We start from the raw sequence: 25,490 nt of genomic DNA, 5'->3' as shown, positions 1-25,490 counted from the left end.
GTACAAGTAGAGTCAATCTTTAATTGCTTGAGATTTCATTCAACTTTGATCTGTAGTACATATGCCTGCCTGCCCTCAGCAAACCCACCCACCCACCCCCCCACCCCCCATCCCCCTCTCAGCCAATCGAAATATAACGACGTTTTTTTTTTTTTTTTATCAGTCATACAACAAATTTTGTTACTCTCCATACGATTAAATGTGGAGGCGCGGTGGCCTCATGATTAGTGCGTTTGACTCCGGTTCGAGCCCTGGCCAGGGACATTGTGTTGTGTTCTTGGGCAAGACACTTTCCTCTCACAGTGCCTCTCTCCACCCAGGTGTATAAATAAGTACCGGCGAATTTAATGCTGGGGGTAACCCTGCGATGGACTAGCATGCCATCCAGGATGGAGTAGCAATATTCCTAGTCGCTTCATGCTACAAAAACCGGGATAAACTCCAAACCTGACGGGCCACTTGCCTCGTATGCAGACTTTACCTTTTACCTTGCCATACGATTAATACTATGGTACTTAAAATAATAAAGCAATTCAACTCGAAGACTATTCATAAACGTTTTTTTATAATATTGCAATGGAGGCATTGCAATATTTCATGTATATTGGAATTGTCAAATTACATTTAGAAATTATGTTTTGTCAGTGAATAAATTTATTAAAGACGTTATGTCCTGCTAGCGGCTAAAACTATTCGTTGCATCTGTAAAACATTTTAAGGTGAAAGGTAGTCCAATTTCTGTGACTCATGAAGTACAAACTATTTCCACCGACCAAAGTCCTATACAACGAATACTTCCTCTAGCGACAAACATGTCTTTATACAGCAAGCACTGATGGATTTGAATAGGTGACAAGTGGCGACTGCCTGTAGATACTTTGAGTCTATTAAGTCAAAATTAGTTATGAACCTAAACATCCTTTCTCAAAAACCGTCAAATGTTTCCAATGAAAAGTTGGCTCTACCTCTACTAGTGTTACACGAAATACAAACTACTTTCCTGGCCACTAAGCATGGTGCTATTAACTATTGCTATCAATCTAAGTCACACATCTTTATCGTTATAATTTGGAGCTTGTAGAAAAATGACTAGGGAGGATAGAATTAGAGTTACCATAAACAACCAAAAGAAGCAAGCATCGATGACAGAGGCGACCATTTTCCACTCCTCCCTCTTAATCTCATTTTCTTCATTTTCTCTCGCGACATGCACCAGCCTTCGCACGTTCCTCAACAAATTGTCTTGCTTTAAAAGCATTTCCTTCATGGATGCCTCAAAGGACAGTGGGACATTAGGCGGAGGAGCTTCTCTGATAGGCTGTTCTTCGTTAATGGAATTCTGACTGTTTGCGCGTGTGTTAAATAACTGCGGAAGACCAAGAGTTGACATATCTTCTGATCCACAACTGAAGCGTCTCTCAGATATACTGTTCATAGCACGGTTTCGTCCCATGGAAATAACGCTACTTTTTTTACATCTATCCTGGTTAACGTTCAAGATTGATTGTGGGAGGATAGAATTACGCCGCTCGTGCTCAATCTCCTCCCGGGCTTCAGCTTTCTCCTTGAAGTGTTTGTTAATGACTTTGACAAGACCTGGCGGAACTTTGACACGCACAAGTTTTGCCAGCCAGTTCAAGACAATGGTTCTCACCCACACAGGTATCTCCGACACTGAAGGATTGTTGTAATAGCATTTAAGGACCAGGCACGTTGCAACCAAAGCAAGTCCCACCTAAACATAATATAAGTAACGATTAAATTCTTTACGAGAAGACAAATATTTAAATTGGCTCAGTGTTTTCCAATTTATTTGAACTTTTTTAAAAGAGACTATTTTGCGTTGAACCCTACTTGAAGTTGATTGCAAATTCGTTCTGCGCCTGTAGTTGGTTCGTGACCTAAACGTCCCGGCCCGTGCAGACAAAGTTTACCATGTGTAGCTACAAACAAGACTTTCTGAAGGCTACATTGTAGCAAAGATTGTCGTTTGCTAAAGTAAGTTGTTTTCACAAATCATAATCACGGGAATTCAATAGGCCGTATTCGTATTCTCGGCACTGCATGGAGCCAGCTTGCAATGGCGGTTCATGCGGGGGAATGTCATTAAAGAGATCAAAATGTAGTTTGCATTTGAAAAGACTCCCCGCAGTTAGTCCCAGCTACTTGCAGCTAGTTCCAATCCAATACCGAGAATACGGATATGGTTTATTGAACAAGATGTACTGCATGTACATGCACAGATGTGAAGTCTCGTTCCCTCACCTCAAACATGATACCTGTGTAGTAAATGCTTATAAGCGGAACAACTTCAGAAGTGGCAGGCATGATCTCCGCCACGATCAACATAAACACAGTCATGGCCAGGAGGCTGGTGATCACCAGTGTGATGCGTTCACCCGAGTCAGGGGGGAGGAAGAACGACAGCAGCGTCAGAGCTAAACACAGGGAAGGAAAACAGTTCAATCACTCATATATTTGGATTTGAGCATGTTACAGCATTTTAGCGGCGAGATCTGGTTCATGGATCTTTTAGACAAAATCATCTTATCCGACTGCTTTACTTAGATTCACGAAATCGTTACCTACAATTTTAGCGATGTATTCTTTGTCATAAATTATATCAAACACCCAGGCAATGGGTTTCATTACGACGGATTATCCCACAACTCGAAATTGCCTGATACAGTGTATGTGATCAATCTCTCTACCAAATGTTCCCTTTGGCATGGAACTACTCCTTTTGGTTCCTTACCAAATAGACAGTGACCTCGTATGTTTAAATCGGGTTTTAAAAAGAGTAACCATAAACTGCAAGGGACCGCATACGATAAACGCTGCCAACGTAGGATCTACAAGAGATCTGATCAGCCAAAAAAAATGTATGAAGACAAGCAATAGACTGCAAGGCTGGTACTACGTTTTTCACGTAGTACCAGCCTTGCAGTCTATTGCTTGTCTTCATACATTTTTTTTGGCCGATCAGATCTCTTGTAGATCCTACGTTGGCAGCGTTTATCGTATGCGGTCCCTTGCAGTTTATGGTTTCTCATTTATGTATTTTCGGGCCGTAGGTCTTTTTAGATCCGATACGCTGCGTTTTCTAAGCGTGGTACTGGCCATGCAGTTGAATGTTTAAGTGTTTAGGCTGGCCTTGTCCAGCCACATTTATTCTTTTGCTTTCCGAGACACCAATCTTGACACTTTGTCTCCTTGCGCCCCGAAACATGTGATGTGGCAACGCGTGTTTCGGGGCGCAAGTGAGTTCAAAGTACGGAACTTGATATAGTGCACGGGTTATTTTGCAATTTATGTGCGTTGGCTGTTGGGCTGGCGTTACATATCTTCGCTATACAGTGCTGACGAGCCCCAAGAAGGGCGAAACAGCTGTCCACTGTTGCGATCCTACTTTATCGGTTCTTGTCATGTTGGTGTCTCGAAACGTTTTTCACGTAGTACCAGCCTTGCAGTCTATTGCTTGTCTTTAAAAAGAGTGGCCATGCTTCAAAAACAAAGCGTTATAAGTTACTTACAAGTTATCAGCACGCATGGAATTATAAGGTTGACGTAATAATACTTGGTACGCCTTCTTATATGGACTGTGTACGTCACATCCGGGTAAGGCTCGGGACAGCATACGTAAATGATCTCATTTCTTTGCGCAGGGATACCAATCAAATCCCACTCTCCATTGGTGACGTACTTCTTAGTGTCACCTTCCTGTGCTTCCAATACAACGTCCAATCGGTAACCATCGTATGTCCACGAACCGAACTTCATCGAGCAGAACTAAATGAGATGGTAAAAATTAAAAGACAGTAAAAATAAAAAGGGAGCAGTCTTACCTCACGGTTTGTTCATCTTGAAAAGTTTAGCCTAAAATTTTCAAGTTTGTCCTTTCATTGTAATCCGTGTTAAATTCTCCATCCTTGTTCCTCTATTGTTTATCATGATCTCTTTGGTGTTTTTCTGACTTACTAGACTACTATTTTCTGGTTTCCTTCAATTTAAGGCAATTTTCTGTTTGTTTGGTATTTTGGGTTAGTTTGGCCACGCACAAAATTAACTTAAATTGAAGTAAACCTGAAAATAGTAGTGAAACAGTGGAACTTCAGATTGAAGAGTAGGTAATTTAAGTACATATCAGTCTCGTTCCCATAATCCTCCCTATTTCCTGCCTTCATCGGAATCGAGATTGTGCTGAATGTCTCTATTATTGTTCAATCCTAAGCCATTCCGATTATATTCGACATCATATTACGAATAAAAACACACTATTATCGAAATCAGTTATTTAAAGCCTATCAGATTGCGGCCACCCCTAGCGGTTGCTGAAATTATTACAAATGAAATCGACACGTTAATCGTTTTTGCCTGACTGTAACTGATAACTTGGATATTGCACATGTGACTTGCATGTGTGAAAGGTCAATGGGAATGTTATTAATAACATTCCATAACTGAGCATTTTGAAAAGTATGCTCAGGTTATGTGGTTGACGAAATATGGTGACTCTTTTCAATACCAAATTTTCACAACTGATTCTCCTTGATTGCTGTCGCTGACTGACACAACTGCTAGTTGCAACCTTGTTTAAAATGCAAGCTCACTTGCCCAGAGAAAGTTTGTTATTAAAGCGCTCACCTGTTCATCAAAAGGGAAAAAGTCAACATTTATCTTGCAAGAGAAAGTGTAGAGAACCGGGCCGAGCCACATGTTCCGTCCGTTAGAACTGAGTACTATTTTGGTTTTGAATCGATCCAGTGCGCCATCCTGGGTCGCGTCAGCACTTGAATCAGGAGAAAAGAAAAGAAAGGTATGAACAAACTATTAAAGATCTTGAGAGTTAGTGATTCATTGTATATACGACCTACAGCCAATGAAAACTGTAACTTACTGAACCAGGAAATCGATTTTCTCACACTGATAACAGTACAACAACAACAAACACGACTTTTTGATTAACTGTCAAAAGAAAACTCGCGGCAAACCAGCTAATAAATACCTCAGTTCATGTAGAGAAAAACCGTAAATTTATTGAATGTATATCTACTGGGGAGGCTGCGAGAATTCTCGAAATCCAATGAAAACTGTAACTAACTGAACCAGGAAATCGATTTCCTGACGCTGATGACAGTACAAAAGCAACAAACACTCCTTTTTGATTAACTGTGAAAAGAAAACTCGCGGCAACCCAGCTAATAAAAACCTCAGTTCTAGAGAAAACCCGTAAATTTACAGAATGTACATGCATATCTACTAGGGAGGCTGCGAGAATTCTCGAAAGTTAAGCACACCCGAGATGCAGTCGAGGGTTTGCTTAACTTTCGAGGATTCTCCCAACCTCCCTCGTGTTTAGATGAGGCTATGTATAAACATGCAAAAATACCCTATTGCTTAATTAAATACCTGCTGCCAGGGAATAACAGGCCGTCCGATGGTGAACTTACTTGTTATATAGAAAGATATCTGGTATCCACACTTTATCTGGTCTGATATTTATTTGACTAATTCCTCCATATTCCGATTGGTTCCAAGTCAAGAATGGATTGAACCAGGTCTGCAAGTCAAACACAGTTGTACATGATATCGATAATCACACAGGTGTAGTCTGTGAAATTGATAATGTCCGAGAAACAGCTAGGATCCTAAAGGCCGTAGCGCTGGACTAGTTGTATTGCAAGGTAGGCTTCACGCAGTGTAACAATTTTGTTGAAACAGGTCACGGAAAGATATTACCTGACGAATCCAAAGACTGACTTGCATCAACTGATTTTTTTCGTCCTGTAAAACACGAGAATAAATCTTAATCGGAGGGCGCAATACTATGATTATAATTTTACTATAATCAACAATGAAATAAAATAGTCATTAAATTGTATTAAAATCGATATCCGTCCCAGTCCTTGAGATCGTGTGGAGGAGTGTTGGTACTTATGCGAGGTTTCTATTGACGCAGGATGATCCCGCGTGATTTAAACTTTAATCTCAACCGCCGCCCCGCCCCCTCCCTCTTCAATATTATCTCAGTTTTGCCTAACAGTTTATCCGTTTCCTTAATGCTTTGGCTAGTGAGAGACACTGTAACTATGAGATTCGTGGCATTAATTCATCCCAGTATGTAACAAGGCGTTAAATAGTTCGTTGACTCGAGGTCAGTGAGCCTAAGTCTGATGACGTTGCCGAGCGTTAGACAATTTAATGACGATTTAATGACAGTAATGTGATTCTCACCACATTGATAAGTTGATGTAAAGAGATTCCAAGCTTTACAATAACTTTATCGCTCATGTTCACAACAGGCCTCAGCTCAGGATCGTAGTCAGTGCGGAATAGCTCACGTCTCAACCTAGCGGCCTGGCTTTGCGACTGATTCCTCTTGCCATCGATTTCTGCAACACGTAATTGAACTGAGAAGTTTAGACAGGAAAATCTGTGGGATAATTTCTCGGAAGTGTACAGTATGGGGCCCAGTTTTCGGCCACAGAAAACGTAAACTTATAAAACGTAAACTTCTTACCTTGGAATAGCCTTAAGGACTTAAAATTTCACGCACAACTAGCTTCAGCATTCAGTTTACATATGTTCAGCTATCGACTGCTCAACGCTGTTTTCTCCCGAGTAATAACGAAAATGGAGGCTTCGTTCGTGGGCCCAGTTATCGGCCAGCGAGCCCAGTTCTCGGCCACAAAAGAGTGCGCGCGATTCCTCAAAATAAACATCGCTTTATTACCTATAAGGCTTGTGTTTTGATATTTCGATCACAAATTATCCTTAAAGAGCTTTGTTTCATGTTAGAAAAGGAAGTTTATTGCACACCCAGTTTTTCTCTTAAGTGCAGTCAAGCGAGGCTAAAAAAGAGTCGGGTATTTAAAACGGGGCAGAGCTCATAGTTTTCAGCATGCCACCCCATTACAGCTTTATTTTTACAACTGACTTGACACGAATACTCCACACAAAACTATGAGCACTTTTAGTGTTGAAGGCGAGCAAGGTGGCCGAGAATAGGCAAATACGCAAAAGTACTAAGGAAATATTGAGGAGTGAATTCAGGTCAAAGAATTAAACAGGCCAGGAAAAGTTTATATTTAACAGATAGCTTTATCACTCTACGTCCTTTATGCCAAGAATTGGCTCATTTGGGCTTTCTAGACGGACAAAATATAAACTTGAATTAAACCATGTAATTCGAGTAGCCGTAAACAAACACGTTTTCGGGGAAACCAATTTCACCTACCTTCGCGTCACCTCGACGTGCTCACAGGAAAACTCGGCAGGACGAAACAAAACTCGGCAGAACGGAAGACAAGGAATCAAGCTACCTTTGGAAACAATTGCTTTTTATTCAGATTCATTTGTGGCGCGAAAAGTAAGCGCTGAACAAAAAGTGGCCGAGAACTGGGCCCGGCCGAGAACTAGGCCTCACACTGTACTGATATGAAGATGTATCAAGTATAAATTGCTGTACCAAATGAGACCGAAAAACTGAGTTCAACTCAATTGCTGCGTTGACGACTTGTTTTAAAATAGAAATACTGACCAATGTTTACGTTTAGCGGGCTGACTGAACTCTTAGCCACGCCGTAAATCAGTAAATGTATTCTTTTCCTTGATTGTCCCTACGAGAAGCGAAAACGTAACGCAAGAAGTATTTTGCGCGGTTAGTTTCTCTCAGGTCTCGCGTATTTCGCGCGCATTTCGTGCGCAATTCGCACGACTACCAAGGGCAAGTTAACGTATTTAAGCAATACTAAAAGAATCATAACAGAACTTTACCATTCATTATTTACTCACTTTTCACAGTAAAATAACTTTTGGTATATATTTTACGGATAAATACGCAGCACTTTAGTGAAAGATTAAACATAACACATTTCATATTCAATTCTAAGATTGCAACAGTTTATCTAGGGATTCCTCTTGGCAAATACTAAAATAATATTTATTTGGCTTATCAGACCTTTGAGGAAAACAAAAAGAGGAAATAATAAATAAGCTTTTTTTCCGTAAAATAAACTTTCTCTCACGCTTTATCAGGCTTTGCTCTCTAAATGAACTTCAGATTAAAAGGAGAATAAACAGTACGGTTCATCGGCTCTTTTCAATACAAACGCGATCACGTTGTTCTCAGATCGCCAGTCCTTACAACTCGGTTGGACGTTACGTGCAAACCAACTTCGTGTTTTGGAGGTTTGGTGGTTCTAAAAGTTGTATCGTTTTTCAAAGATTGAACCTGATTAGGGTAGTGATTGACAGAGAAACGCAACAGAAGATATTTTAAATCCATGAAGTAGTCACTCTCTCCCACTCCCGTTTCACTCGACTAGAAGTATTTGAACGACTTGTTAACTGATCTAAAATTGGGAGGCTCGCCATTTTCTTACTTACCCTTGAACCAAACCAGCCCCTAAACGAGCCTGGCTTACATTACAAGTATACACCAGTGTTTGTCAAAATAATTTCTAGCAGAACTGACTCAGTCACAGTCAATTCAACTTTCAATCGCAGCCGAAGAGCTACTGTACATGTCGCCGACTTTTCTCGCCTGTCAAGGCCCTCTGGCGTCTAAGAAAGTTCTGACTCTGGAAAGTTTTGATTAAAATGCGGTATTCCGTTGCCCTTGGTGCCTTATCAGGCCAAACGGATAAATGAAAGTGACTACAAATTACTAGAGAAGCAATTAACTGAAAAAGCGATTAATTAGCACTTTGCAATAGTATGATATGATGCATGTTTAAAACCTTTTCTGCTCAAAATGTTACTAACTTACCTGCATTGGATAAATTTATATATACAACTGACCGCAAGTTAGCATCTAAATTTAATTTCCTTTTTTGAACATTGCCGCATTGTCCTGCATTACAACAGTCAAGACAAAGACAAAGCAAAGGAATTTGATTTATCAAGTTTATCTGTTTGGACAAACCAGTCTGAAAAGCCGACCAAGGTTATCACAGTATTATCGGCAAACCAGACTTCATACGAGGAATATTTATAGCACAGTTATAACTTGTATTTTGATACTTAAGGTCGGAAAAGTTAAGAATTGGTTTGGCAATGATTCAATGTTGAGAAACCACTCAGTGAAATAAAACAGTTTCTGTCTGTATGGTGACCTTTCCTTTGCCAAGAAACAACGTTCCTTCACGTTTAGAAAATGGGAACGGCTATGAAGATTGCCAAGAATGAGTCAGGTTCCCCCGGAAGTTTGCATCATTTGTATAAGAGCAACGACAACACTTCACTGATCGACGATTAAATCGATCACAATCAAGAAACCTTGCAACGGCGCTTGTTCGTGATGTGTTGAAAATGCTAGTGTGTAATCACTGAGATTTTACACTGTGTACATGTACAATACAACGTGCATGCAATACTGACGTTAACCGACTCCTGGATGACAATGAACCTCTCTTACCTGTATTAGAAGATGTCACGGTTGTCAAATACAGAAAGCTCAAAAACGTGCCCTTCAAGATTTCGTGTTTGAGCGTTTTCATCCTCGAGGCGGGCGGAATATGTGCTTCAGACTTCAGTAACTCTAGAGCTCAGGCGCTGTTGCTCTCACGATATCTATGCAAGCAAGCCTCGAAATATGAAATATGTACAAGAGTTCGGTTTCAAGTTGATGTCAGCCCATATCTTGCCGACGCGTCAGTGTACTATCAAGGGTCAACAAACTACTCGTAATTTTTCGAAAACTTGCACTGAATTAAGGTCAAAGTTGTTGTTATGTAGTTATCGATGGGCTAAAAAAATAAATAGCGCATCAAATGAAAATATGCTGGATAGATTGGAGGTATGGACGAGTGGGTAAATCCTTCCCGGGCGCTAATTTTTCGTACCGCTGAGATTAGGAATCCTGGTAATCACTGATTACAAATTTCTCACCACACGGCTTTGTTTTGGATTCATCACAAGTTAAGAATAGGTAATCCTATGAATCCGAGTGCAATAATTATTATCAATGATTTATACCACAAGTGATATTTCAGTGAAAATTCCCCTAAACTTGCGCGAGCCTTAAGGTTTCTGGAAGTGGAAAGAATTCTCAAATAAATCCTTGATTGCTTGCTAATTCAATGAGACTATAAGCGCGCATTAATTTGTATTGCAACGCAAATTAAAAATTGGCCTTCTCTCTGCCAGTCACAATGAAGTCATTTTCTCAGTCATATACAGTAAGGGACGTATCTCGTTTAGTGAAACTTTAGTAAGAATGGGATTAGTGTGCTAGTATAATAGCTCTCGTCGTCATCTTTGCCGCTGAGTAATCATGCTTTGAATTAAATTTAAAAGCTAACAAATTTCGCCCTTTCGTACAACTACTGAGAATATAAGAGAGTGAACAGACCGAAACGTAATAGTGGAAAAAGTGTTTTTATTTGCTATTCTGTACCTCTCTATTGAACAGTCAATAAACTTTGCAATTTTTCTACGCAATCAAATAATTATATCATTTATGTACAGCTCCGGGAAACATCGTAAAAACTAATTTAAAAAATCCCCGTTGGCTGAATTTCAGTCAATCAGTCAGTCGGTCATTCAGACCGGCAGTCGGTCGTTCGGTCGGTCAGGCAGTCAGTCAGTCAGTCAGTCGGTCATTCAGATAGTCAGTCAGTCAGTCAGTCAGTCGCTCATTCGGTAAGTATGTCAGACAGTCGGCCATGCCTTCATTCCATCATGCGTCCTTCCATACATCAGTTCAGTCGTTTGCGTATCTTTTGGTTTGTTTATATTCACTTATCCTGAGACGTTTTAATAACTCGGAGCCTGTAGAAAAATCACAAGACTCGAAACAAACAAAGTCACCATGAACACCCAGAAAAAGCAGGCATCGATGACGGAGGCGACAATTTTCCATTCCTCCTTCCTGATGTCATTTTTTTCATTTTGTCTCACGACATGTACCAGCCTTCGCACGTTCTTCAATAAATTGTCGAGCTTCAGAAGCATCTCTTTCATGGTGGCTTCAAAGGACGATTGGACATTATTAGGGCTCGTTATTGGATGCGCTTCGTTGATGGATCGCAAACTGCTGGCATATTGTAGGTTATACAACCTGGGGAGTCCAAGAGTTGACGAAGTCTCTCCATAGAGACTAGAATCTCTCTCAGACGACAAGGTCCGACACCGGTTTCGTCCAGCAGAGAATAGGCTGCCTCGAGATTTAGAATAGAAATCTCCCACTGAAGTGAAACACCTTTCGCGGGGTGTGATTGGTTGAATGATGGAGTTCTGTCCTTCATGCTGGATTTCCTCCAGAACCTCCTCCTGTTCCTGCACGTGTTTTTCAATGACGTTTATCAATCCTGGTGGAACTTTGACGCGCACAATTTTTGCCAGCCAGTTCAGGACAATAGTTCTAACCCAGGTGGGCATCTCCGAGACTGAAGGATTGTTGTAATAGCATTTAAGGACCATGCAGGTTGCAACCAAGGAAAGGGCGACCTGAACCATAGACAAGAGGAGTTAAAATTGTTAGAAATACTAGGCGGTTCAGAATAGAGCGAGTGTTAAGGTGAACTACAGAAAATATGGCCTCGTGGTTTGAGTTGTTCCTTCGTTGTAGGTGCGCAGTTTGCGAGAAAGTGGTTGCCTGCTTTTATACATTATTATGGCACTTTATTCGTGCAGTAAACTTTCCACCCTCAGTTGTAGAACTGCATTCACTTTATTCACTTTGGTTCGGTTCTGGCATGGTACTCTACTGGAATGCTTAATTGCAGGATAAAAATGGATTATATCAAGCAGCAATGTGGAATTAAACTAACTATATATGACATAATCAGGAATTATGGACTCTGTAGAATGAGCCTGTGTCTAGACCCGTCTTTTAACGTTTCCAATTGTTAGCTCACCTCAAACATGATACCAGTGTAGTAAATGCTTAGAAGTGGAATAACTTCAGAAGTTGCAGGCATGATCTCCGCCACTATCAACATAAACACAGTCATGGCCAGGAGGTTGGTGATTACCAGTGTGATGCGTTCACCCGAGTCAGGGGGGAGGAAGAACGACAGCAGCGTCAGAGCTAGAAACAAAAGGACACAATTGTAATATGAAATGGAACATACAAGGAGGAAGTGGAGGAGAAAAAGAAAATGGGGAAGAAACTGTTGGTAGCAGGCATGTTTGACAGATTTGCTTGCGTAACCAAACATAACCCATTCCAAAAAACTTACATGTTATTAGTGCGCATGGTATTATGAGGTTGACGTAATAATACTTGGTACGCCTCCTTATATGGACTGTAAATGTGACGTCAGGATAAGGTTCAGGACAGCACACGTAAATGATTTCATTCCTTTGAGCAGGGACACCAATCAAATCCCACTCTCCATTGGTGACGAACATCTTAACGTCAGCTTCCTCCGCTTCCATTTGAACGTCGACTCGATATCCATCGTATGTCCAGGAACCGAACTTCATGGAACACAACTGAAGAACAACAAAAAAAATAACGATTTGCAATAGATCCATCAGTGCATTCTCTAGTAGGAGTATCCTTGCTTATAAGCCTGACACTCGCGAGGTCTATTTAACAAATAGATTCGACGTTGCCATGCGAGTGTTCAGTAATAGATCACAGATGACATCAAAATGTGGTAAGAACAAAAATGTGGTACACCTGACGATAGCCGAGTGTGTCACCGGTGTTCTTGCCACATTTTGACGTCTTCTGTTATCTATTACTGAACAGATGCACGGCAACATGGAATCTACTTGTTTTTTTTGTTTTTTTTTTTTGTCCTCCAATACAACATAAGCAAGAACCAATCAAAATGCGAAAATAATTTGGCTTATTATATAATAAACTTTAAACATGCTCACCTGTTCATCAAAGGGGAAAAAGTCAACGTTTATTTTGCAGGAGAACGTGTAAAGTACTGGGCCGAGCCACATGTTCCGTCCGTTGGAACTGAGTACTATTTTGGTCTTGAATCGATCCAGTGCCCCATCCTGGGTTGCGTCAGCACTGTAGAGAACAAACACATTTCCTGTAATTATTGTCCGTTTTGATAAAAATAAAAAATACAATAAGAAACAATTTGCTGATTTTCTGACATTATATCTATGATGACGGGTGTTTGAAAATTGTGACGTCATTTCAGGTTAAATGATTTTTAGGCGACGACTACTAAAAATAAACATTTCAGGATTCTCTACACGCCCCACTCCTACAACTTTAGAGCATAACCAGTAGTTTGAGCAATCCGCAATAAAAAAGCAACACACACTGCCTTGTAGCCCAATCTTTAAAAAGACCCCATTTTAAACTTGTTAATTTATTCGACTAGTAAGGGGCCAGCAAACCCTAGCCGTAGAGACACGGTGGTCAAATAGTGATTTGCAAATAAAGAAAATTCTTACTGACGTTTTGTTTTGATCAAACGAAAGTGACGGTCACCACATGTTTGTTGAAATGGGGGTTTTAATGTATTTTATTAATTACTGACAATTTCCGATCGAATAGCTCTATTTGAAGTCTTAGCTTTACAAGTTTAAATCTCTTATGTCTTCTCACATGTAGCGCAAAAGTATTGTCCATACCGACTTACTTGTTATAGAGATAAATATCTGGTATCCACACATCTTTGGCGTTGATGTTGATTTGTTTCACGTCTTCGTAATCTGATGGATTCCAAGTCAAGAATGGGTTAAACCAGGCCTGCAAAACAAAGGATTGGCCTAATGTGACGAAAACAAAGTATTCATGAATTTCGTGATTCAAATGAGCCTATGAGTCGAGTCATGAGTCAGGAGCCATGGGTAAAAGTAGCTGTTGACCGACTTAACAATGTCATATGACGACATTCATTGTCAATAATAATAACAATAACAATAACAATAATAATAATAATAATAATAATAATAAGTAACATTCATATAGCGTTAATTCCGTGTAGTTCATTAGCACTTCACAATTTGAACGAGTAAATAAAAGCAAAACAAATTAAAACAATAAAAATTTACATCAGAAATCATAAGTTAAAAGCTCCTTTAAATCAGTGTGTTTTAAGTGCTTAGTTAGATGAAGATACGGAAAATTGCGAATGATCTCTGAGCTTATCTGACAAGGCATTCCATTGGGTAGGTGCAGCAACTGAGAAAACTCTAAAGCCATGACAGACACATGAAAAGCTGACGTCAATTTGTTTTTTACAATAACTACATCGCATGAATTATAAATTCACGTGTCTGTCCGCGCTTTTTGTCAATGAAAGTTAGCCAATGGGCGCGTGAGAATTTATGCAGTTATATTAAAATTGTAGCACTATCCAGTTGCGACAGACGAACTGTAAACCGCGAAAACTCGAAACTATCGAAACACTTTTAAAATGCCATCCATCATCACGCCATGATCATGCTGACTCCATCATACGATGCACATTGCCAGGGATGTAAACTTCGGTCAGTGTAGAATGCAGCACGAACCTGTTAAGTTTAGGAAGGAATGGCAAGAGCACATGACTTCTTAAAATTACCTGACGAATCCACAGGCTAACTTGCATCAGCTGATTTTTTTCGTCCTGAATATTACGTAAAACAAAGCTAATTAATTGGAGGATATACAATGCTTGCAAAATTAAAGATTACAGCGTTATGTTAAGCATGCAAAAGTCACTCCAGGGATACAGTAAGGGGAAGGGGCAGACAAAAGGGTTCGAAGAAAAAGGAAAGGGAAGAGATGTACGGAATAATTCACCACCTGATACAATGAGTTATAAGTGTGTGTATTCTCTTGCACAGCAGCTGTAACACACCCGACCTGGTGAAACCCAATCTGGTTGGCTATTTTAATTTTACTCTCCCTGGTGCATGGAATGTTGGCCTCCCTGGCCCCTGGTCAATTTTATTTCTCCCTGGTGTAGAATTTGCTTTCCATCCCTGCAAGAAAAGGTGACGAGTTTGGAATTCCGTTATTGTTTCTTCAGTTTAATATGTTGGAAAAAGCAAGAACACTAGAAATTGCGTTTCAGAGTGTAGATACGTAAAAGTGAAATCACTGCATCGAAATTATCAATGACGCTGAACATTCTACGCCTATGTTTTTGCCAAAACAGGGTGATATGATATACAGGTAAGGTTTGATTACATTTTAAACCAGTGACCTCCCTGATGTTGTAGTGGTGAAGAATTGGATCAACCTGTTCGATGTTTGTCCGCCTTTGGTAGAGTTTTCGTCAAAAACCTGTTGAACAATCAGGTTTCACCAGGTCTGTTACGTACAGAGGGGTGTTGTAATGAAATATAACAGCATTACGAAATTATTTACTAACAACACTTGAGGAACATTAAGTGAAATTTCAAGAATTAAAACTCTCACCACATTGATAATTTGATGCAAGGAGACCCCAAGCTTCACAGTAACTTTATCACTCCTGTTTAGAACAGGTCTTAATTCCGGATTGTACTCAGTATGAAATAGGTTCTGTCTCAACCTGGCTTCTGCACTATCTGACTGATTCTTCTTTCCGTTTATTTCTGAAAGAGATTTCACGGTTTGTAACAAGAACTCCTTGATTGTAGCTCCATATGCCGCATAAAATGCCCCCACGGGGGGATACTCCCTATATAATGACCCATACGGGGAGCTCCGCCCGAAAGGGGATACCATCGTCAGGCTTCAGGTATATAAAAGGGTAGGGATTTCACAAGTTAAAGTACATGAAAGGGTAGGGAAATCTGTCATTTAACTCCAATGTGAATTCGAACATGAACTGAATATAAAATAGTTGTTTTTGGCCGGTTAACATCTCTTCTGGCTATGATTGATGTTCTCTGGCAATATTGTTTATTCTTGTTTCTTGTTTTATTTTTGCCATTTATAATTGTAATAACTACATCAATGTGTATAATAGGCAAGGAAGCCCAGGGAAACCAATAAGGTTTATGTAAAGAACTACCTGTTAAATACCTTAAGTCTTAACAAAGGTCTAGAAAAGGGATGCAATGTTCTTAAGAAGCTATGTGAAAGGGATGCCTTTTTCAATAAAAGGTATGCAAAAGGGTTCCTTTTCTGTCAAAATGGTATACGAAAGGGTAAGGGATATGATTACACCTTGGGGCGGAGCCCCCCGTATAAAACTTACTGGAATACCCCCCCCCCCTTACCCCCGGGATGAAACGTGTGCGTCAGGTAATTCTTACAAGTGCGATTTTCATGATCACAACATGTAAGCTCATGCGAGAAGGCAGTGTGTATTGCTGTTATGTACTTTTATGGAAGAGTAGCGGTCAGATGATGATCCTGTAGTCTGTATAGTCTGTAGTTATAGTCTGAGGGTAACACAGAACAGTAATCACTCGGAAAAACCAGTGGCCGTCATATAAATATTTACAGAAGAAAAAGATGACGTGTTAAAAATTAAAAATATAGAAAGATTCTCAAATATGCAACGATAATATATATAAAAAATTAAGATATGAGACACACTAAAACAAAAGCAAAGCATTGGATCACGATCAAGTCTAACAATTAAAACAAGAAAATTAAAAATTTAAATGATAAAATGGTCCAATTCCTTATAACTGTCCATAAAATGTTTAAAATGGATTAGGTTGGCTTTTAATATGGGCAGGCATCATATTCCAGAGGCGGCCATTCGATACTGAGAACTAAAAGACCTTCCACCCTCAGACTCCCGTTTGAATCGGGGGCAGGCAAGGTTTAATTGACCTCGCCTGCTCGTTCTTCCGTTCGCGTCTGCATTTTTCACAAGCATCTGGGTAAGATAAGTTGGGCACTCCCCTAAAATCAGTTTGTATACCAATATTGACTTATTTATTTTCGCTTCATGGTAAAATAGAGCCCAACCTAATTGAGTTACATGTTAAAAATATCCTGCCTTTATAGTAGCTGGTGATTTTCCCGAGCGATAGCTAGAGGCAAACTCGCGAGAGGTATGCGACCCAACGGTAACCCTATGGAGGCTAGTATTATCAGTGGCTACCGCGGCCAACGATCATTTTCTCAGAGATAACGATTGTCATTTCTTTCCATCCAAAACGTCCAATTCACCTTTTCTCGCCAAGTTCAAAAGTAATATTTCAAAGAGTGATTTAAGTCAATGAGAAATTTCATGAAATGTTTAGTTAACGTCAAAGATTGAAACTCTGAAAGCAAAACATTGATTGAGCTTATCTGATACCAAACGTAAATATAGGAAATTGAACGCTTTCCTATTGTAAACAGGTCAGTTTAGATGATTTTGTTACTTGTGTGCACGTCACATATTGAAACTGAAATACAACGTCTCATTTTTAATTTAAAATCGTTATTTATCATACTCGTGTAGCCGGCGTGAGCGACTGTCACTTTTACAATTGTGCATGCTTAATGTCCGTTTCGGAGTTTGTCTTAATAGTGTTGTTTGTGCAAGGATTAGAAGCTTGATTTAAGATAACCTGTATTGATATGTGCAAAAATACATTGAAAACACACGCCGGTGGATTTCCTTTTGATACTGAAGTACAAGGTTTTTAAACGTGTGGCTATTCAAAATTCAACTTTACAACGGAGAGCTATGCTGTTTTTCAGTTTGGAAATTTTAGATTATGTATTTTTTACTGGTGGCTGAAACTATTTTCATCAACTGACCACATGAAATCTGTTTTCTTTATCCTGTAACAGAGATGCTCATCGAATAAATATTTACTCCTCTTGATAAAAGGTTGCTGTTTCACAAAAGATCTACGATCTGGTCACCTTTGAAATTAAATTAATTGCCGTTTTCTAACCAGTGAAAACTCAGAATGTTTCTGAGTACCGCATGGGTATCGAGAAGTTTAAACTGACTTGGAAACATTACTCGCATGTAATAACCATTTTCCCCGTGTTCATGATATTCTACCAAGTGGTATGTCAATAGCTGACCTTATTTTGACTTTGTTGCATACTGAGGGGAACGTACTGACAGCAAATTAATTACGTTTTGTCAAATATATGAACGCCACACTATACCGCACTGATACTTGACTAATACCCGTCTAAATTGAAATCAATTTTGCCCTAAAACAAACCAATAATCGTCAGCTGATGGCAAGAGAAATACCTGGTTGTTCGCATCGGCAAATTCTACCACGAAATAACACAGTTATGTGTTTATGAGACTACCAGATGACCGCAACGAACAAAGATCAGTCTGTATTATTTGGAAGAAGTTGTAATGGGTTTATATCTAGTATATATTAAATTGTGTTTAATTGTATCAAAGGCTGTGAAGCATGTAGGTTTCATACGACTTGTGACCGACTGAGGTTATCAGTGTGCATGCTCTGTGACAACTTCAGAAGTTGTGGAATATCGCCTGGCATTGTTTCACTATTGAGAGAACCTTTGTGAAATGTATAACTGTTACTGTTTATGTCTGAGGTAACCGCATTCCTTGCCATACTAAAGTACTTTCTTTGTTTATTTTTTGTAGTTTAAAAAAAGGCTCTGAAGACTGATCAAAAATGACTGAGTACGGTTAGACTTCTCTCGTCCACCACCAAGCCTAGCGACACGAGGATAATTTGTACAAATTAAGGTGTCGCATTAAATGAAGAAAGCATTACAGACCCATCAAAGTAGCTGTGCAATTTTGTTCGACCGATTGTATGTCACATGCGTTGTATCACTCGCTAGATATATATATATATTACAAAATGCCTAAAAGCAGTCCAATACTTAAACTGAAGCTGCCCTTCCCATCTTCGAGGACTTGGACAATACAACTGTTAAGAAATGAATGAATGGGTTGATGCAGATGGAGTAGAACACTCCCCTAAATAAGTATTTGATCAATGCCCCAACTCCACTTGACCAAGAAAATGTGATGTAAGTCTTAGTGAACATAATCGAAAATTCAAATCGGATAAGTTAATAAAGTTCGCTACCCATTACCTTTTGTTGAAGATGTTACAAATGTCTGAGATAGAAAACTCACAAACATCCACGTCAAGAACTTCATCTTGCTAATCAAGTGTGATCGCCGATCACTTTTGAGGAGAAAATACATTGACCCTCTTAAGCCGATCGCCTCTGTCAATATTTTCCTGGCGTCCCATAGGATTCAGTTTGATTGATTTCAACACGTATCTTGCCGCTGCATCAGAGTGTACAAAGTCACCGGAAATGTGTCGCAAAGACTAAAGCAACTGCATTGTTTATTCATTCGTAATTGAGTTAGAGTTCACGCTATGATCCAACCAAGAATGTAGATAGGATGTGGTTTCTTTTTGGTTGACGGCTTCAATTTGAGCTGCTGAGAACTGTATAGGAGTTATAAGGCCAGAAAGATATAATTTCTTTCACAAATGAATTTTTGGGATAGAGGTGTTAGGTACAGATCATAAGTGGAAAAACCTTTTACATCTTCCTCCCACTCACATTTGTCCGTAGGATTAAAATACCAAATCTCTTTTCCAGTCTGTGTTCGTTTCTAATTTTTATCCTGCTATTTAAGGAAGCTCACCTGAAAAATGTATTAGAGTTGACTGAACTATTTTTGTATGGGATTTAATTTGCGTTAACTGCCGCGCATCAAATAATCTTGAAATTTAACCAAAGTCAGCTCCGATCCTTATTGGGTTGTCTATCAAACAAGAAAAGTCTTTAGAGAAGCTTGGCAACTGATTTCCTTCGAGAACCGGGAGCCTTGCAATTGTCTTTCGAGAAGACGAGGTTTGGATCGTATATACTTGTTCTTGTAGACTGTTTAATCGACAGCCAAAAGCAATGTCATTGGGAAGTATTTCAATTACAGTACCATTACTCCTTAAGCTAATTTTATCACCTGTTTTAATTAACTATCCATTTAAACGCATCGTGGGACATGTCGCCACCCATGTTTTCGTCTTAAAAGACTCATTTTATTTATGGCTTTTATTGAATTAAAGTTGATTTATCCGTCTGTAAAAACATCGAAGTCTTCTTTACAGATGGCAAAACAGTCTCTATTGTGGTGTGTTCCCGGGTTCCTCAGCCTTGTGTTCCAGCACGTCTTGCGAAAAGGTTTGTGTCACATCTGATTCGTATGCAAAAACTAGTTCAAAACACTGCCTCGGCAAGCAATTTCACGAAATCGATAATCACAGAGTTTTCCTCCTGATTGCGTTGTGATCATAATTATAACAGCATGGATTTGATCCTGAAATTTAAAGACAGACAACTATTGAAACTAAACTCTAGAAGTTGCTTTGTAAATAATCTATGTAGTCGGATTGTTTAGGGGCACATTACTACGAGCGAGTCGTACAAACTGTATTGACCGGCAAACACGCGGAAAAGACATAACTGGACGCATTATAACAGAAAAGATAATTCACTTGGCATGGCCGCGTCGATCTACGGCATCGATCTAGAAAAATCTGCGGTGATCGATCAAATAAAATAACGCCTCAAGTGCGCGGCTACTGTCTCGACTGAACAGTCCCTCAACGGCTCCATGTCTTGTCAATTTCACTGTTAAAAAAAACAAAAAAAAAACCAGTCGTACCCAGTCGCTTTTCACGTGTTTTTGGATATTAGGGTGGATTAAGGGGCGCGCTTCGACCCTTCCCATGACAACTCGCGTGCCTTAATCCACCCTTAATCTAATCTTCTGTCCCCAAAAAAACACGTAAATAGCGACTGGGTACGAGTCTGGTACGGGTGATCATGGTACTTACCGTTCATACCATAAGCAGTTTACTGCACGTTTAACCCCTAGGTAAACAGCAGCCTCTCCTCGCGCCAAGTCTCTCTCTCCTTTCTTGTTTTTGCTCCGCCATTTCTTTCGCGCTGCGCCTCATCTGACTAGACGCCTGAAAGAGGCTAGATTCATTGCACACAGCTTCTCCTTGTTCTCAACGCGAGAGCTTTTTTTATCGAGTTGAACCATTCGAGAAACTAAAGACTAATTCCGTGTGATGTACTCAGCAATTACCCATGTAAACTCCATTGCAATGATAGGGGGTGTAGGATATTTTTGCCACGTAGGAAAAGGCAACAATTTAAAATAGCTGCAATGAAAGTATGTTTGGGATACGGAGATATTTTCTCCATGCCTATTTCTCCCAATGCCTGTCGGTCACTGGCGTGCGCCCCGCATTCCTTGCCATTACAGATTAGATCAAATAAACCAAACGGGAGTGTTGTTGGAGCACGGGATATCGGCTAGTTAGGTTAGTGGTATAATTAAGTGCCTGTAAAAAAACTGCGCGGTATATTGCATATTTTGATAAAATTCTGATTGTGGCTTACGGTTCAATAGCTGATAACTATAGACTGTTACGTGAATAGTAAGCAATTTTAGGGAGTGAATATTATTTTCGAATCGTTATTCTGAAAAAAAAAAAAAATTTCTACACTAGTAAAAATGTTTCTCCAACACCGTGTGCCTTCTTCGGCTACATGTACTTCGAGCCGGTCACATGACTTTCACCGAAGTGAAGCTGTTTCCCGCCAAAAGTAGACAACATTGCATGTTGGCCGACCACCATATAAATGTCTTTGTTGTGCTAGTATAACAAATCATTTTGTTCCCTTCGATTGTTCACTCTTTGAATCCACGATTTGATTTGAGATTCTACGAAAACAAAATTAACGGTTTTCTTGCGAGACCAGTCATTAAGTGTTAAATAGACTTTAGCAAGTAATAGCAGTTTATTACGGTATAAAAATTTACATACCATTCAACTAATAATATGAAAATAACATTATTCAATACGAAAATATTCCTCCATTATGCCATAAGGAGCAACGAAACTTTCCAGGATTACATTGTAAACCATCTAAACCGTAAGAGAATTGAATATTATGGCAAAGTTCTCACTTAAAACCAAAAAAGAAAAACTTTGTTGTTAATTTATTTAACTGTCTGGGCTCTAACCATCCTGGGGAAGGCAGAACGGATTAAAATACGCAAGGACATAAAATGTCGCTTGGAAGCTTGTCTGTTGAATATACATAAAACTAACCACAAGGTTGAAACGTTACCTTTAACTAGCTTAATTGGTATGGCTGGATATCAGATAAAAAACAGAAAACTTCAGCACTTTCGTTACGCATAATATCTTTCTTAGAAGACTCTTACCTCAGATAACTAAAATCACGAATTTACTATTCAATATCGTCAACCGTGGAGTTGTTCCTAACGTTTCCATGGTAACTTAACCATTTCAAAATTTCGACGAAAATTATTCAATACACTACAAATGAATTAACATAATGTTCCATTAAATTTGTTTTCACAACTTTCATTTAAAGCTAAAATGAGTTGGCTTTGCAAAACCCATCAGCAAGCTCCTTGTAACTTAACTGTTACTGTTGCTTCACGGCTAATATCGACGAGTTTACATGTCTTCAAGAATAAACTATAGCCGAGCTTTAATAAAACGCGCCAAACCCGTTAAGTTGTTCTGGGTTATGGCATGAAACCTATTAATTCCACCGAAGATCCTCGGAACGAATACGATCATCTTCGGAGATCTTCGACTCATGTCGACAGCTACTTTAGAGAATTAGTATATGACCGAACTTTATTATTTATTCCAAGAAGGGTTGCCGTGGGAAAACCAATGAAATAAGTATAAAGTAGCTTGAACAAAGCTGTTATAAAATTTTCTCAAACGCTCTTCCCGAATAAAATGTGTTAATTGTCTAGCGCCTTTATATTTAATATTATTACTCTGCCTCATCGTCCGTCATTACTTGAACTAAAGATTCCACAGCTTTGTTGACATCTTTTGCCGTTGCAAACAAATGACCAACGGGATCTGCACCTGGATAATGACATAAAATTGCAGCAGTTTAACTACAAAGTCTGAGGAACACAAGTTTAAACTATAATGCTCTCAGGGTGAGATTAGGTGCCTGAAAAAAAAAATTTTTCCAGACAAAAAATACATCTGCAAGACCCGTATTTCCATCGACAAGTTGCCAAATGTTATCTTGCACGTTTAATAACGCAATGCATAACGAGAGTAGAATGATGGGTCTGTTTCCCAATTGCAATAAATAAGAGCAGGAGCCTCGCTAAAAGCCCTCGCAGAAGAATCTGCTTCGTTCCCAAAACTGATATATGCATGAAAAGATAGATATGATCCTTTGCGTTCGAGTATGCTTATAACAGTAATTGAATCATGTAAAATATCACAATGACTCTTCTTACTAAGCTAAAATTATTACAATGTGCAAGTTACGGGTTAAGAAATTGGTAGTATATCATGATGCAGTGCACTTGGTAACTGGTGCAGGTGGACACAGAGAAGAAAATAGTGTTGTGTGACAGTGCTCTATTAAATTAGTTGGTCACGTAACATTTTTTTCCCACGAAGAGCGTTGCGTGACAAACCCAACAATGCTCGAAAAAGATGCACAACTTAGAGAAAATAGAGTACAACATGACGATTTCTCATAAAGAAAACGAGGAAATTTCATGCTGCAACTTGGGATGCAATGATTTTCCAGGAAAAAAAAAAACAGCAATGGCAGTTTACAAAGCACTGCTGACAAAAACGTTGTCCTCGACATTGCAAATCAGATTAAGAGGCCAATTGGTGTGTGTTACGGAAAGTCTGAGACTGGTTTAAGTTTGGTAGCATAACATTTCTTACCAGTCAACAGTCATGTAGTGTTAGATTCCACTGGTTAGGCCTCAGCAGACACTACACAAGAGTTAACAGCATTAGTCACTGACAAACAAACATCAAACAACAAACAAAAACACGTTTTACCGTGCCTCCTCACTCACTTTTCTGATCCGGAGGGAAGGATGAGCTGATCTGACTCATGACTTCTTTCAAAGCAGGATCTTCATTTCCTTTGCTGGAAATTCCGTTGGTAACCGGGCCTGGGGCTATGGGGCTTGTTCCACCGGGCTCCGATTCGGAATCACTATCGTTCCCGCGGGATTTTCCAGATCGCGCGGACTTGCCGGGGGAATAGGGCCCGTCTCCTAGCGAGCTGATCGAGGAAGACGGCGTGGTACGTTCCGAGGACTGGGCTCCGCTCTGTTTGTCTTGGCCGGGCTGCAGTGAAAACGAAAGATGAAATGCATGTGAGATAAGAAGAACAGCAAAGTATCGAAATACCAATTACTAGTTGTCCAGTGTACTATTAATAGGGATCTCCTGAGCTCTTATACAATGGCAGAAAACAATGCTTCAAAGAAATGCCCTGTTGCGACATTTTTGTTTTTTTTTTTTCTGATTTGCAATAGACACATGACATTTCCGTTTATCAGTCGTGCAATCTCATTCCATCCTGGCCACCTTGATTCACGCTTTCTTCCCTAAGAATTATGCTTAGATGAGGAACTAACTTTTCTCCATCAACTTGAGTCCATGTTTTTAGACCCCGCGTCATTTTCGGAGATTCAAAGAACCAAAACATAAGTTAGATCCACTGAAAAACGATTGCACCGCAGATTTAGGGTATATCTAAACGCCCCCGCTTGCTGACAACGCCATTACTAAATGTCTTTAGGGTCTAACATAGATGTAGCATTCAACACAAGATTCTCCATAGTTTAAGTCTGCATACGAGCCAAGTGGCCCATCAGGCAGGCGCTTATCTCCGGTTTCTGTAGCATCAAGCGACTAGGATTATTTCTACTCCCCCCCCTGGATGGGATGCTAGTTCGTCACAGGGTTACCCCCAACATTAAATTCACCGATACCCATTTATACACGTGGGTGGAGAAAGACACTGTGAGAGTAAAGCGTCTTGCCCAAGAACACAACACATTGTTGCCAGCCAGGGTTCGAACCCGGACCGCTCGATCTGGAGGCGAGCGGTCTAACCATGAGGCCAGCACGCCTCTCGCAAGATTCCCCAAACCCACATTTAAGGCCAGAGTCACAATCATATACAGAACTAACACTGTACCTGATCGAGCAGTTGTCTGAGACGTTGTAGCTGCGCCTCCAGTTGTCTGTTATGATCTTCTAATACTTGCATCCTAGCCTCCAGTCGACCTTTATGCTGACGCAGCAGTTTAGCTTCTGCCAGCAGTTCGGAGTCTCGATTCTGTGGCCCTCCCGGAGAGGTCTCCCCGTCAGAGGGAGGGACAGACTGGTCTCTAATGGATTTGAGACGTTCGTATTCCTCTTGGAGGTCCCTGAGGAAAGCAAAGTAAGTGGTAATGAAACGTTGATCTCTGGCTGGATATTTTGATTGTTACCAACTTAAAATGGCGATAGTTAAGCTGTGCATTTTACTCAAAGAATAAAGCCCACCTATTTTCTTCCTCCAGTTTGAGAAGTTCAGCTTCTAAATCCTCTTTTTCTACCGCATCCAGTGCCATCACAATTTGGGTCGGGCTTTTAGGCTAAAGAAGAAAGAAAGAAAAACGCACTTAGCTAAAACAAACTCTTAAGTTGCCGATAAATAAATCACTGTTGGCATCAGACAAAACTCAAAGCAATACACTCACTGAGAAGCTTACCGCTTCCGTTGTATCGCTCTTCAGGCTGCAAAGGGAAAAAGAAAACGACCATTATTGCCTTGGTGAAATTCG

At 39.9% G+C, this 25,490-nt stretch overlaps 3 protein-coding genes across 6 annotated transcripts in view; all 3 read right to left on the bottom strand.

The window, feature by feature from the left end:
- Window positions 1-631: 631 nt before the first annotated feature.
- LOC110049365 (neuronal acetylcholine receptor subunit alpha-7-like) lies at window positions 632-9,760 on the bottom strand. The gene is made up of 8 exons (XM_020755155.2): window positions 9,419-9,760; window positions 6,235-6,392; window positions 5,740-5,784; window positions 5,451-5,560; window positions 4,645-4,789; window positions 3,534-3,789; window positions 2,266-2,438; window positions 632-1,735 (listed from the first exon to the last, which is right to left on the bottom strand). Exons 1-8 carry the CDS (start codon window positions 9,498-9,500, stop codon window positions 1,046-1,048), a joined length of 1,659 nt encoding a protein of 552 aa, XP_020610814.2. The 5' UTR covers window positions 9,501-9,760; the 3' UTR covers window positions 632-1,045.
- Window positions 9,761-10,364: 604 nt separating this feature from the next.
- LOC110049416 (neuronal acetylcholine receptor subunit alpha-7-like) lies at window positions 10,365-19,219 on the bottom strand. Its single transcript, XM_089283200.1, has 8 exons — window positions 18,893-19,219; window positions 15,332-15,489; window positions 14,490-14,534; window positions 13,563-13,672; window positions 12,835-12,979; window positions 12,186-12,441; window positions 11,862-12,034; window positions 10,365-11,451 (listed from the first exon to the last, which is right to left on the bottom strand). Exons 1-8 carry the CDS (start codon window positions 19,005-19,007, stop codon window positions 10,759-10,761), a joined length of 1,695 nt encoding a protein of 564 aa, XP_089139326.1. The 5' UTR covers window positions 19,008-19,219; the 3' UTR covers window positions 10,365-10,758.
- A 2,396-nt stretch (window positions 19,220-21,615) lies between these two features.
- LOC110049415 (dystrophin-like) overlaps window positions 21,616-25,490 on the bottom strand; it is a 77,064-nt gene continuing 73,189 nt past the window's right edge. Inside the window, exons 68-73 of one of the 4 annotated variants that reach the window (XM_089283194.1) lie at window positions 25,407-25,443; window positions 25,210-25,301; window positions 24,860-25,091; window positions 23,724-24,000; window positions 23,587-23,637; window positions 21,616-22,752 (exon numbers count right to left, since the gene is read on the bottom strand). In XM_089283194.1, coding sequence (XP_089139320.1) covers window positions 23,621-23,637; window positions 23,724-24,000; window positions 24,860-25,091; window positions 25,210-25,301; window positions 25,407-25,443 — 655 coding nt within the window. In that variant the 3' untranslated portion in view covers window positions 21,616-22,752; window positions 23,587-23,620. Of the gene's footprint in view, window positions 22,753-23,586; window positions 23,638-23,706; window positions 24,001-24,859; window positions 25,092-25,209; window positions 25,302-25,406; window positions 25,444-25,490 lie in introns of all 4 variants that reach the window. The other 3 variants (XM_089283195.1, XM_089283192.1, XM_089283193.1) reach the window with 3 other exon arrangements.

Source organism: Orbicella faveolata, unplaced genomic scaffold (assembly GCF_042242905.1).
Source record: "Orbicella faveolata isolate gen_17 unplaced genomic scaffold, um_ofav_v1 contig_12, whole genome shotgun sequence".
In the NCBI taxonomy this organism is placed as follows: Eukaryota; Metazoa; Cnidaria; class Anthozoa; order Scleractinia; family Merulinidae; genus Orbicella; species Orbicella faveolata.
This window is presented reverse-complemented; position numbering and strand designations above follow the sequence as displayed.

Bases quoted from the DNA above. Each gene is read 5' to 3' on its own strand.
- LOC110049416 (XM_089283200.1), bottom strand. From the start codon at position 19,007: ATGTATTTTCTCCTCAAAAGTGATCGGCGATCACACTTGATTAGCAAG. The intron at 15,490-18,892 runs GTAATGGGTAGC...AATCTCTTTCAG, and splicing joins TGTAACATCTTCAACAAAAG to AAATAAACGGAAAGAAGAAT. The intron at 12,980-13,562 runs GTAAGTCGGTAT...TGTTCTCTACAG, and splicing joins GATATTTATCTCTATAACAA to TGCTGACGCAACCCAGGATG.
- LOC110049365 (XM_020755155.2), bottom strand. From the start codon at position 9,500: ATGAAAACGCTCAAACACGAAATCTTGAAGGGCACGTTTTTGAGCTTT. The intron at 5,785-6,234 runs GTGAGAATCACA...CGTGTTTTACAG, and splicing joins TACATCAACTTATCAATGTG to GACGAAAAAAATCAGTTGAT. The intron at 2,439-3,533 runs GTAAGTAACTTA...CCCTGTGTTTAG, and splicing joins TCCATGCGTGCTGATAACTT to CTCTGACGCTGCTGTCGTTC.